The 11,966-nt window shown below is 47.3% G+C and overlaps 1 protein-coding gene across 1 annotated transcript in view; it reads left to right on the top strand.

The window, feature by feature from the left end:
- Positions 1 to 649: 649 nt before the first annotated feature.
- Positions 650 to 11,966, top strand: part of IL1RAP (interleukin 1 receptor accessory protein) — a 32,281-nt gene continuing 20,964 nt past the window's right edge. The window contains exon 1 of the mRNA XM_086468257.1: positions 650 to 719. Coding sequence (XP_086324383.1) covers positions 653 to 719 — 67 coding nt within the window. The 5' untranslated portion in view covers positions 650 to 652. The remainder of the gene's footprint in view (positions 720 to 11,966) is intronic.

Below are 11,966 nucleotides of genomic sequence, written 5' to 3'. Positions count from 1 at the left end.
GCTCTTGTTTGGTCCTGTGAGGTGGCCGTTCCAAGGAGCGTTTGACTGGAAAAAGCCTTGTCCTGCCTCGACCTACCTGCAGGAACAGGGCGAAGCAGTCGGGACTCTGGCAGCTGAACTTTTCGCAGGTCATCATCATTAGACCTTGCAAATTTGGACTGCACTGGTGTGGTTGTCGCACCGAACTGTCAGATGCGTGCTCAGCGGAAATGTGCTTCAGCCGCTGCACACCATCGTGAGTGCTTTCTGCACTCGTTCTTAGAAATGAGCAGAATGAGGTCTTGGCAAAGGACCTTGGTGTTTTGGGAGTCAAAGCTTGGGATTTCTAGCCTGCGAGCATCTACCTTGCTCCTTGGGCTCACAGATACAGAGTATTCCAGTGACTTAAGTCAGTGAGCTGGTCTGTCCTCTTCTGAGCCATCGCCTCCCAGGCTTGGAGAGCTTGCACAGCTGCCTGCAGGCAGAACGACACTGTCACACAGATGCTGTTCTTAAGGAATCTTAATGAGATAAAAAAAAGTACATACCAGAATTAAAGGATCACTGGGTGGGTGGAGGAATGAACACATGTGCTCGGCGTTAAAAAAATTGTCTGCAGTGATGAAATAGGGTAAAATAACCAGAACCTCTCTGTGTGCTTTGCCTCAGCAGGATGAAGATGGCCGGTGCCCTGCTGATTACGCTCTGGCTGTGCATAGTCACCCTTGGCGGCAGCTCAGGTAAGAACATGGCATGCAATAGGTCTGCCCACTTATTGTGGGAAGAGCTGGTCTGAGGCCAGAGAAAGAAAACTGTCCGCAGTGATTCTTAAGAATTTACAGTATATCTGGATGAAATGGTTGTGTGTAAAATACTTCAGCAAAATGCATGAACACAATGTTAGTTCTGTGTGGGTATTGTATAGTCCTCACATATAGAGGCTATGAGCATGGTGTAAATGGGTGTGTTAGCAAATAGCAATAAGCACCACCTTGACCTAAAAGTGCTTTGCAAATCCAAGCTGCTGACTTGGTCAGTATTGTTATTCCTCTTCTGTGAGGGTGAAACTAGGGCTTGGCACGTGGTACTGACTTGTCACTGAATTGCAAGCAGGACCTGGGCTTGAACCTGAACTCTGCCTTTCCTAGTTGGATCCGGAGGGGGTTGAGATTCCGACTTTCGGATTCTGACTCATGTCTCAGCAACGCACGGGAAGAGGGGAACTTCTCGAGTAAGAGGAGCTCTCATACCCATCTCACTGAGTCACTTTCCTGACAGGAAATATGTTGTCATGCTCGCAGCTCCTCTGGCACATGTTCAGCCCAGCTCTTGTGAAGAGGCAGATTGTGTGCGTCTCAGCTCTGGACTTCCTATTTGGGGGTGGAAGGAGACAGCAGGACTTGCAGGAGGCGAGTGGAAAGGGGGAGGGAGGAACGAACAGGCACTGGCTTTATAGGGGAAAAGTTCAGAAATAAGGGCTGTGCAGGGAATTGACAAGTCCCGTCCCCCCCCCATGAGCCCTTGCCCCTCTGCAGCACTGGCAAACAAGCAGTTACAATACCGTGAGCAGATGAACAGCTCTTGTATCATTATCTCTTGGGCCACGCTGAGTTATTTGGGCCAGATTCAGAGCATGCATCTCGGCAAGGTTCATCTTGGCACAGAGGCTGAAGGCTGAGAGGCTCTTCTCCTTGGGTTGCCCAAGGACTGCAGGCATTCACAGTAGGCTGCAGTGGTGGGATGTCCCATCCTGGCTAACAGGGGCCTGGTAGAAGTGGCAAGCAATGGAGAAGAAGCAAAGGAGAAAGAATATATGGCCCAAGTCTCCTCTGCTATGCCCTAGATAGTAGGAGCGTCTGGGGAAGGAAGGGTCCAGTGATGTGGGTCACCGCTGCTAGCTGGGAAAATCCCTACTTTGTGTGTGCTTCTGGACGTGCTGTTCTGCTCTCCACCAACGCAATATCCTCCTCCTGCTGAGGCAGCATTACGACGCTCCATGTGCAATCATCCTGGGCTTTTTCGGAAATGGGAAGTAGATGCAATTGAATCGGGATTGCCCAGGAAATGTTAGAGCAACTCTTAAAAGCTGAGACTGTCAGCTGGGAGCTGTGAACCCTAGTGTTTGGGTCACATAGGCTCATGCCAGTTGATCTGGCAGAACACTCCATGCATTTCTGTGAGGTATTTAGTGTTTCTTAAATATTCCTTCTTTAGCAGAGATTTTCTGTGCAGGATGGTTAGAGCCCTTGTAGAGTGCTGCAAGAACATAATTGTCAAAGGGTGATGCATGGGACACGTGATCAGTTAAAATACATTTCTTCTGCAAATCCACTGTAGTGTATGCATTTAATTTTCTGCAGGTCCATGGGTGACAGACCCACTCTTCAGTTCAGAGATCCCTTTTTGTTCCATGGACATCATAAACCAATTTGCACTGTCAAAGCGTCTTTTGTTACTAATGACAGGCTTGGATGGCTGTTTGTACTTGGATGGAGGGGCAGCCGTCTGTGCAGCCCTCTGTTACACTGCAGGGTTTCCTGGGACTGGCACCAAAAGGCAACTGGAGCTCGTTTCACCCTTGCAAAGTTGTAAATACAGAGCAATGTGGGAGACCGGACATGCTCTGATAATGTTACAGCACTTGGGCTTGCTTTTCTTCTCGGAGCAGGGAGCGTAGGTGGCGGGAGCAAAGCAGAGGTTATCCAGCGTGAATGTTGGCTGTGCACAGTCTGTAGCTGTCCCAGTGGTCTCCTAACACAAGCAAGGCAAACTTGGCTCCTGGGATATTTAAGATAACGTAACTTGGTAGGGATTTGTCATTTCAGCTGGCTCTTAGTCTGTGCTTTACTATAATAGTCATGTAATGCTGTATTATTGGGACAAGCTCTCTCTCCAGCCCAGGCTGGCAGGGAGCTGGGAAGGCTGGAGGCAGGAGCAGGAGTCCTGGTGTGGTTTTCTGCCACTTTTCCTGTCTGCCTCTGCAGTCCTTCCCGGGGGAGCAGCATGGTCAGCAACACTGACGAGGGACTGCCCAAGGCAGGGGTAGCAGCTCTGCTTAGTGCTGAGCTCTCTGAGCTTACAGAGGGGATGAGGAGCCAAGACTTACTAATTTTCAGCTATAAAGCACCAGTGCTGCTCCAGCTATAACTGGCTTTTCCATCCAGTTCAGCCAGTATGGCTGTCAGTCTCCCTGGCAGCGTGTCAGAAAGCTTCAGCATTGTACTTCACCCTACTTCTTACTGGAGAGACAAATCTGCAAACTTTATTTTCGCCCCTCAAACTTTGCCAACAGCACTGTGGCTCTAAACATCTGTTCTTTGGGCTCTGCTGTTTCTGCCTCTAGCCGCAAGCTGGAAGAGGAAAGAAATGTGATCTGAGTAGTGAGAGTAAAAGACTTGGAATCTGAGACTGAATTTGTGCCTGAGTCTGCTACTCACTCATGCCGTATGTGTGGGCAAATCTCTTCTGGTCTTGAGAATATACGTGATCTGCAGTGCCTGGATTTGAATTCTTTGGTCGTGACCTTTGGGACATTGTTTGCAATGGTACTCGGGGTCTTCTGCTTTCCTTGACTCAGCTAAGCCACCCTTAAGATGGAAATAAGGTTTAGATCTCTGCACTTGTGTTGCAGGATGCTTAATGAACTCAGATGTTCTGGTATCCAGAGAAGAATAGCGAAAACTGATGAACCCAGTTTTGGTCTTACAATGATCTCTTTGGCACTACTGAAGTCGTATAAATATACACTTGCTTAAAAGAGATGAAAAACCTGGTGGACAAAGAATGTAAGAACCAGTATGAATAGGTATAGGTATGAATAGTATGAATATCTTCTTGTTTCCAAACAAAGCTGTCCTATTTAGATACTGAGTTATTTAGAAGATGTAGCTGTAGTTGTGCTGCTTGTTCCATTTTTCTGTCTCGGCTAACCAGGCTGCTCTCTTATTCTCCAAGAGCCTCCCAGCTTTTGCAGGGTGAGGGCTGGGGAGAGGATCACTGTTAGGAGTGTTGTCTTGGGGAATTAGAAAAGCAGAAGAATATTGCTGCCAGGAGAGGAGGAGCAGCCTCATGCTGATTATCTAAAGGACCCACCTAGTGTCAACAGGTAACTGCTGTGCATAAATAGTCCTTTGGTGGGAGAAAGCATCGTGTTAGCATAGGAAACTCCTCTGACAGCTCCCTTGGGGGCTATCAGACAGGCTGTATGATAGGATGAGCCCAGGACCAGGGTCAGCTTCTGCCCAGAGTGACACCCCAGCATGGCAGGCAGTGGCTGTAAGGCAGCCAGGAGCCTCTGTCCTGGGAGTCTTATTTTGGGCTTTGCTGTTACTTGCTGGATTGCAAGCATGTCTCTTACACTCCCTCATACCAGAGGCTCTCAGGCACTGGTTTTGTCACCTTTGAAGTTGGCCTCAAAGTGCTAGACATCACCAGTGCTTCTGGATTCAGGTGATGGCTGGAGCAGCCAAGTTCTGACTGCAGCAAGTGAGAAACTGAGGTCCAGCTCTGGAGGTCAGAGCTGCTGCCTGCACATCTCTTCAGAGTGTCAATCTGCGCTGCATGTCGCTCTCGTGCTTAGCAGAGAGGCAGAGCAGTTACTTATGGCCAGGGGAAATGTGCAGATTAATAAATTACTGTCTGTAAAACACTTTGAAGATGGAAAGCCCTGCGCAGCTCCTCAGGATTATTACTATATAGCTCTTATTCTACTGATGGGGTTCCAGTGGCCTTATTTTCCTTATGATTTGTGACAGCCCCAGAAGCTGAGAAGCTTATTTTAGTGTGTAAAGTCAAAAGAAAAATAGATTAAACTGCATTATTGTTTTCTAAAGAGACTAAATCCCTCCCCCATCATCTCCTCCTGGGATTTCCTGACTTCCTCCTACTCTTCCAATCTCAGCTTCTTGCTGTCCTAATTTAGGACATGATTTTATAACCATCTGTACCCATCTGTGAGTTACTGCGGTTGTAGAAGTTTATGGTGCTTGGGGGCATGAATTTATTCAACACCAAGGGTGTTGAAAGGTGCATAGCCCTGAAGTAGGTGGAGATAAAACCTGCAGAGCAGAGCTGGCCTGGGTGCGGACATGTAACTGCAGCTGCCAGCCTCCCTCCGCACCAGCCAGAGTCTGCCCGCTGAGGAGATAAGACCTCACTACTTCTTCTTGTCAGCTGAGGAAATAGGTTGTGAGGGGTGAGTTCTGTGCAGACGTCAACATGATGCAACCCATCTGCATTGAAGTGCAGAAATGTATGGAGGAAAGCAGACCATTTTGGGTGTGTTGCTGATGTGATATTGGACAGTCGCTTCTGCTCCTCTGTGTGTATCAAATAGGGTGTCAGGGGACACTGGGGACTTGTCTCCTACCCTCCTTATCCATCATGTCCCCCTACTGCAGACGCACAGTTGTGTGCTCAGTCTCATAGATTTTATAGCACACAAGTGACTTCTGCCAGGCTCGTAGACCCTTACGGTGCATTTTACTGCCTGCTGCATTTTTTCAGTTCCTGTCCTCATCTGAGGACAACTGCTACAGTGTTTTTTTTTATGCAGACATCCCTGTGGATGTTTGTGGTGGGTAGTGCAGAATTGTTGACTGTGTTTTAAATCAGGCAACAGAGACCCTGGCTAAGTGCAATAACTAGTCTGCATGGGTTTAACTAAGCAAGCCTGTGGCAGAGCCAGGAGTTGAGCCTGAACCTTGTGAAGTCCCAGTCTGATGTCCCAGGCACACAGAAGATCCTCTGCCAGCTTGAGCACAGCCCTACAGTGGTGCTAATCAGGTAAACCTCCTTTTCACGTTGCCTCTCCTACAGATGATTTTGCAATGGGCTGTTCCATTTCCTCTCTCTGTCTCTCCTCCTCCCATGCTGCTCTGCTTTGCTTCACGCCACAATTTCCTCAATGAAGTGGGATGGAAAGTAGCTATTTGCTCCTTTTCTCCTTTAGGCTTTGAAGCAGTTCATACCCCTACCTTTATCGTTTTGATCTCAATTTGAAAAAAAGCCTCCAGGAAAACATGTCAAGCTTGCTAGAGAAAACAGAATTTTTTTTATTTATTTTTTTTTTGGCCCAGTTGCTGGAGGTAACCAAAATACTCTGTGTCACATACAGTAAACACAGCTTTACACATAGATAGAGAGTGAAGGCATGGAGCTTGCTGTGGAAGAGTTTTAAAAGACACAAAGAGCAACTACCCTTCTCCATGTTACAGGCTGTGTTTGATTAGATAAGGAAGCTCAGAGTCAGGAGCTATGGGCTCCATTACAGAATCATCATTCTTTGGACGTCGTGCCTTGGCTGCTTCCTCTGAAGTCAACAGAAGTTTCGGCAGTCAGCTTTTTTTTTTTTGTGAATTTGGCAGAGAGGCAGACCATCACACCTGTTTAAACTAGACTTTCAGGATCTAAAGTTAAACAACCACAATGCAGAAGTGCTTTTGGAAATGATGAGTTATTCTGCGACAGAAAGTCATTTTCCTTCTTCCTTTCTTGGCTGTCCTATCTATTTGTATAATCAGAGCAGTTGGGGAGAGAGAGAGACTCCATCCTCATGTGCAGCATCCAGTGGGGGCATCACAGCTTAGGGAATACACAGGATGAATATGGTGAGATTTGGGAGAAGCGTGAAACCACATCGCTGGTGCTATTGCAGCAGAACTGTGTGGATGGGACTGTGCTGTGTGCTGTGCGTTGGAGCAGGTCACGGGGAGGTTTGTGCCAGGACCACTTCCACTTACTTACTCTGTTGGAGAGGCTGTGGGAGGAAGGCAATAAGGTTATGACAGGTCCTTTTTGATGTGTTTCCACTGGAGGTCAGATTATAAATTCCTGCAGAGTTAATGAAGCTTCTGTGCTGAGTCTCCAAGGCAGTGTTGAGCTACAACCAGTTTTTAGGTTTTTCTCTGACCACTGTCGCTGCTGCAGAGATAGTGGGAGCAAATGGTGAGAGCTAGGTGATCTTGGCTAGGGCTAACCGAAGTTCTCTGTCATTCCCACCAATTTCAGTGTGTTTGAGTCTGCTTCTTCTCCCAGTTCAGGGAAGATGTTCTCATTTGTTTTGTTCCATGCTAACCCCCCCTCTGCCGTGCTGTATGGTCAGATGGAATACAGACCGCAGGGGAAACGCTGCCCTGCCACGCTGCCTAGTTGCTCAGCTGCTGAGCAAAGTACACAGCCAGGGAGCATGGGGTGATCTTGTGCAGGATGCACGTGTGAAAGGAAAAACCCAGACACATTGGAAGAGTGGGTGCTCCTGGCACCAATGTAAATGCGAAGTGCACCCACAAGTGGCTGCTGGCCACAGCTGGTACCTCCTATGCTCACAGTACAACTCCTCCATTCAGCCCAGCTTCCTCTGCTTCCTTCTCACTGACTGCTGTGAGCTTGAAAGAGGGTGGGAGAAAAAAATTTAAGGTAGTAATGATTAATTCTCACTTAATCGCTTTGCATGACCAGCTTTTTCTGCCTTATTGATGCTGATTCTTGCATCAAGCTAACCGCTGGCCTGGCTGTGCTCCCTGGCTGGAGGCTGACTCATACCAGCTTTGCTTTAAGATAATGCAGCAGGGGTGGCTGAGGAAAGTAGGAAGCTGTTGAGGTGGTGCAGCCCCATCTGATGCTGCTGCTGAAATAGTGTGGGGAAGAAGGGTTTGCCATGTCGTTCAACCAGCAGCACTGATGGCTTCATGTCCTGCTGCCGCTGCACTGTCCCAGTCTGCCAAAATCAGAGATGATTAAGAGGGGCTCATCAGTTGGCAAATGGTAAGGTAATTTGTGCTGGCATGATAGATGGCCTCTCATAAGGATGGCGCTCTCTTGTTTCTTCACAGAAATTTTAACTAGGGGAACACTTTGTTTGTAGCCCCAGGGGAGGGAAGGGGTGGAAGTGGTGTGGAGCTGGTAGTAGCTTTGGTGGTTGACAATTTTTTTTAAAGTCCTTTTTAAAATGACTGCATAGAAATGCCAAACTGTGGACAAAATGGGATGGCATTTTTTGATGTGGCCTTACTCTGGTTTTCTTTTTTGTCTCTTCTTAAAAAATCCAAATAATCGCACTAATTTAATCTCTGTTTTGACTGGGTGGGTGCTTGTAATGGGTGCTGCAGTTACACCTCAGGAGCATTTTGGGTATGTGTATTCAGAGCTCTGTTCTGAAGGGGGTAAATCAGTGCAATAAGTGAAAGGCTGGGAAAGGTTTCCAGAAGTGTCTGGGTTTGCCTTTATGCAGCTGAGCAATATCTTCCCCCCCCCTTTCATTTTCTACTTTGCATCTGGAGAAGCCACTTTCTTCGGCTAGCTTTGGCTTCTGAGGAGTCTATTCTGGGATACCTGGTGTTTAAGGGTGTTGTAGCACCAGATTCAGAAACGGGACAGATCCAACTATATCTGTAACAAAAGAGGCTTCTGTCACTTGTCTTCGTAGTAGATACCCCCTATGAACATAGATGGCAACATACAGTCTAAGCAAGGAAGACATTTGGAGTTAATTTTGCCAGTTTACCTAGTTCCCAGTGTGCATCAGGGAGGAGCAGTAGCACAGCAGCCTGCTCTTATCTTTGTCTCAAGGCACATGAAATCAAGATGGGCGTCCTTACCCTGACCTTTCTGTCTGCGCCTTCTCTTCCAGTGCTGGAGGTGAGTGTTTCCTTCTACCATGCAGCCTTCCTCTAGCCTTTTCCCAAGCAGGGCTGTGGAAACAGTACCGTTTCTTGCCTTTTTCCTCCACTGTCTGTCACAGGTAGGTATTATGGGTCATAGACTGCCTTGCTGTGTGATTACAGAGCACCCAGCCGTAAGAGGGGTCACTTGGGGCATCTGCAGTACACCTTATTGGTAATGAGAAGAAGATGGCTTCTTTCAAAAGTGTTTTGCAGAGGCGTTTCTAGGAAGATGCTTTTGCGGGCTGGTGGATTTTTTGAGAATTTTATTGTGTCGCTCAGTTATGTGTGTAGTGCTTCATTTGCTGCAGCATGGAAGGGACCATGGAGTTCCATATAGCTCCCCCATCTCATCACTAGTTTCCATTTGTTAGTGAACCTCTGAAGTCAGAGCATGAATGCTGATCCCACTCAATTTAATCGGGAGCTACTCTTAACTTCAACAGCTGTTTTGTGTAGGAAATGTTTCAAGAGAGAAGAAACTCACTTCCTAGGCTTAGCCAGTGAAAACAAGTGTGAGTTACTGCAAATGGGCATAGTACTGTAGAAGTGCTATTTCTCAGAATTAGAACTGGGTCCTTGTGTCTTTTTTTTCTGCAACACCCCCTCAAATATTGTTACTGGAGTCAGATAAATGTGTGTGTATATATATATTTTTTTGGTTTTGTTTTTGTTTTTTTCATAGTGGGAGCTGCTTTATGCCAGTGAGGTTCAGTGTGAAGCTGTGCCATTTTTTTTTTTTCAGACTATCTCTGGTTTAAACTGGTATCCAAGTAGCTGCATGCTGTTGTTAGCTGCAAATAGGCTCTGAATACCCAATAAAGGTTAAAATAGTGGAAGGGGCACAAAATGTTGCAGGGAGCTGTTGGGTTTGAATAGAATTATAGAAATAATAATGTGAGCATCCCATCTGCTTTACATGTGTTTGGGGAGTGCAGCGGGCTGTCTGGGCTTGACCCATCCACTGGGGTCTGCTGCAGAAGTGCCATCATGGCAAAGGATGTTGTTGGCAGAGGCAGAAGAACCTCATCACAGCTGAGGAGGAAGAGGCTTAAAGGTGTGTGTGAGGGTTGCCCTGCAGTCCCTTCACATGCCATGTCAGGCAGAGCCCAGCGATCTCAGGCATAAAACGTCCCAAAAAATCAAAATAGCAGTACTGTCTGCATGACACAGGCAGGAGGGAAGTTGTCTGAAGCGCCACAACTTCTGTCGTTGGTGTCTTATGCACGAAGGAGGTCTCCTCCAGCCCGTGGTGTTTCTGCCATCTCTGCTGTGAGTGTTGGGTCCTGGCTTTGCTCCCTGAGCCCTTGGAGCTGTACTGGGGTGGCTTTGCCCTGGCAGCCAGGAGGTGTCCTTGCCATCAGGGTCCAAATGCAGCCTGTGATCTCATGAGCATGGCTGCTCCGGCGGTTTGTGGTATAGCTGCTCGTTGCCAGCAGTTATGTGCTGTGTTTGGGGTTCAGCTCAGCATGCAGCACCCCAAGGCAGGATGCATGTGGGGAGCCTTAGGGCTAACTGTTCAGTGTGTCAGTGTTCCTGAAGTCAGGCAAATTAGCCAGCTCTGAGACAAAATCTCCAGGTACAGCTCTTACACTAAAGAACAGTGACAGTTGCCTCTTCACCATCCAAGATGACAAGGCCCATACATTGGTTTTGAGTAATCTAGGAAGAAAAAAAAATAAAACAGTTGTATTTATTTTCGATAACTCAGGTAGAATGGGTAAGTGGTTTTACAATGCTGATTTATGAGCTGTTGCAAAATGCAATAGCTGTTCATGATTGCAAATTTCATTGATCTTGACTCAAGAATTTCAGTACTGTAAATGTTTTATATACTTTCTTCTTCTCCAGTCCTGCCATTTGAAGTAATAAGGACAATTTGCCTCTATGCAGCAAAGTCAGGTGCCAGGAAGAGAACCCAGGTGTCCTGATTTACAGACCCACGTCTGCTCCTTTCAGAGTGGAAAACCTTTCTTTGTGAAAACAAATGCCTCCACTCCATGGATAGTCATCTGTGCTTTATCATGTGATTAGCAGGCAGTCTCTGGCAGGCTTATTTGTCTCACCATTCTATGGGAACTTCACCATGCCTAATCTAGTAGCTTGACCCCACCAGCATAAAGCAGCATACACGTTCCAGTTGGTCTTGACCATGGTGGTGACTGGTGACTATGCACCTTCCCATGGTATAAGGCTTCCAGTAATGGTTTGGTCTTTCAAAATGAGCCTTGGTGCTGGCTGTGGTAGCAGCTGTGCTGGCTGATGCTATGCAGTTATGAAAGAAATACCTGTGTTTCTTAGATGACAAGCAATGGCACTCTCCAGCCATTTGGGTTTGGGGTTCCTGTGAGCAAATACTTGTGCTCTGGGTAGCTTCACTGCCTCTTCCTAGCCCAATTCACTTGCTTCCTCCAGAAGTAGCACTCTGTCATATGGGTGTTTGGCATACCACAGCAGGAGCAGTGCAGCTTGCATTTACATTTATGTGTAAACGTGACAGAAAACATTTCTATTCTTACTGGCCCAGTTTTCTCCTCACTGTGACTAACCATTGCTGAGCCACAGGAGTTAGCATTGCTGCCTTTAAGTGCTGTGGGCCCATCTTCTCCAAGGTTTATCTCTTTGCTTTTTTTAATTAAGTATGAATTTGGGGCCAAGCTACATCCCACTGTCTATTTAAGGAAGATAAAATGCCAGAAGTCCTGCTTTGGGCCTCTGAAGTCAGTTCAGAAGAACTGGGCTCAAAGAGCATATTGTATTCTGTTTTTCCTCTCGCTTCGAGTTCTTCTAATATCTGCAGACTGGAGAGGCTTTGCAGTGTTGTCTCTGGTGTGCCTGTGATATGCTGAGACACTGCTCCCAGGGACTGCTGCAGGCAGCACACCCCTCTCCTGTTTGACTCATTTTGGGCTCTCCGACGTCAGGCTGCCCGAGCTAATGCCTCCCAGCAGCTACAAGAGATGCGCTGAGAAGTGTGCCATGCCACGCTCCGCCTCATCAGCGTGGAGAGACAGGAGATGCAGTGACAGTAGCTTCTCCGTGTGTCTCAGCTGGCGCTAGCAGTGCTCGTTGCTCTCGGGTTTGCTGACACCCTGGTACCGTGTTTACTTGCACCGAGTCCCTTCGTGACTGGGCATCCTGATGGGTAGGAGGAATGGAGTGGAAAGGGACACTCGGAAGAGAAGTGGGTTTTGACTGTGCTGTTTGTCCTGAAACTATTCACTAATGACACGAATAATTTTTTTTATTTTTTTTTTTTAAAAAAAAGGCACTGCAAATCTTTTTCTCATGCTGCCCAGTTTCTATGCCAGCCTGAGTCTGCCGTGA

This window comes from Leptosomus discolor, chromosome 7, assembly GCF_034619465.1.
Source record: "Leptosomus discolor isolate bLepDis1 chromosome 7, bLepDis1.hap2, whole genome shotgun sequence".
NCBI classification, from domain to species: domain Eukaryota; kingdom Metazoa; phylum Chordata; class Aves; order Leptosomiformes; family Leptosomidae; genus Leptosomus; species Leptosomus discolor.
This window is presented reverse-complemented; position numbering and strand designations above follow the sequence as displayed.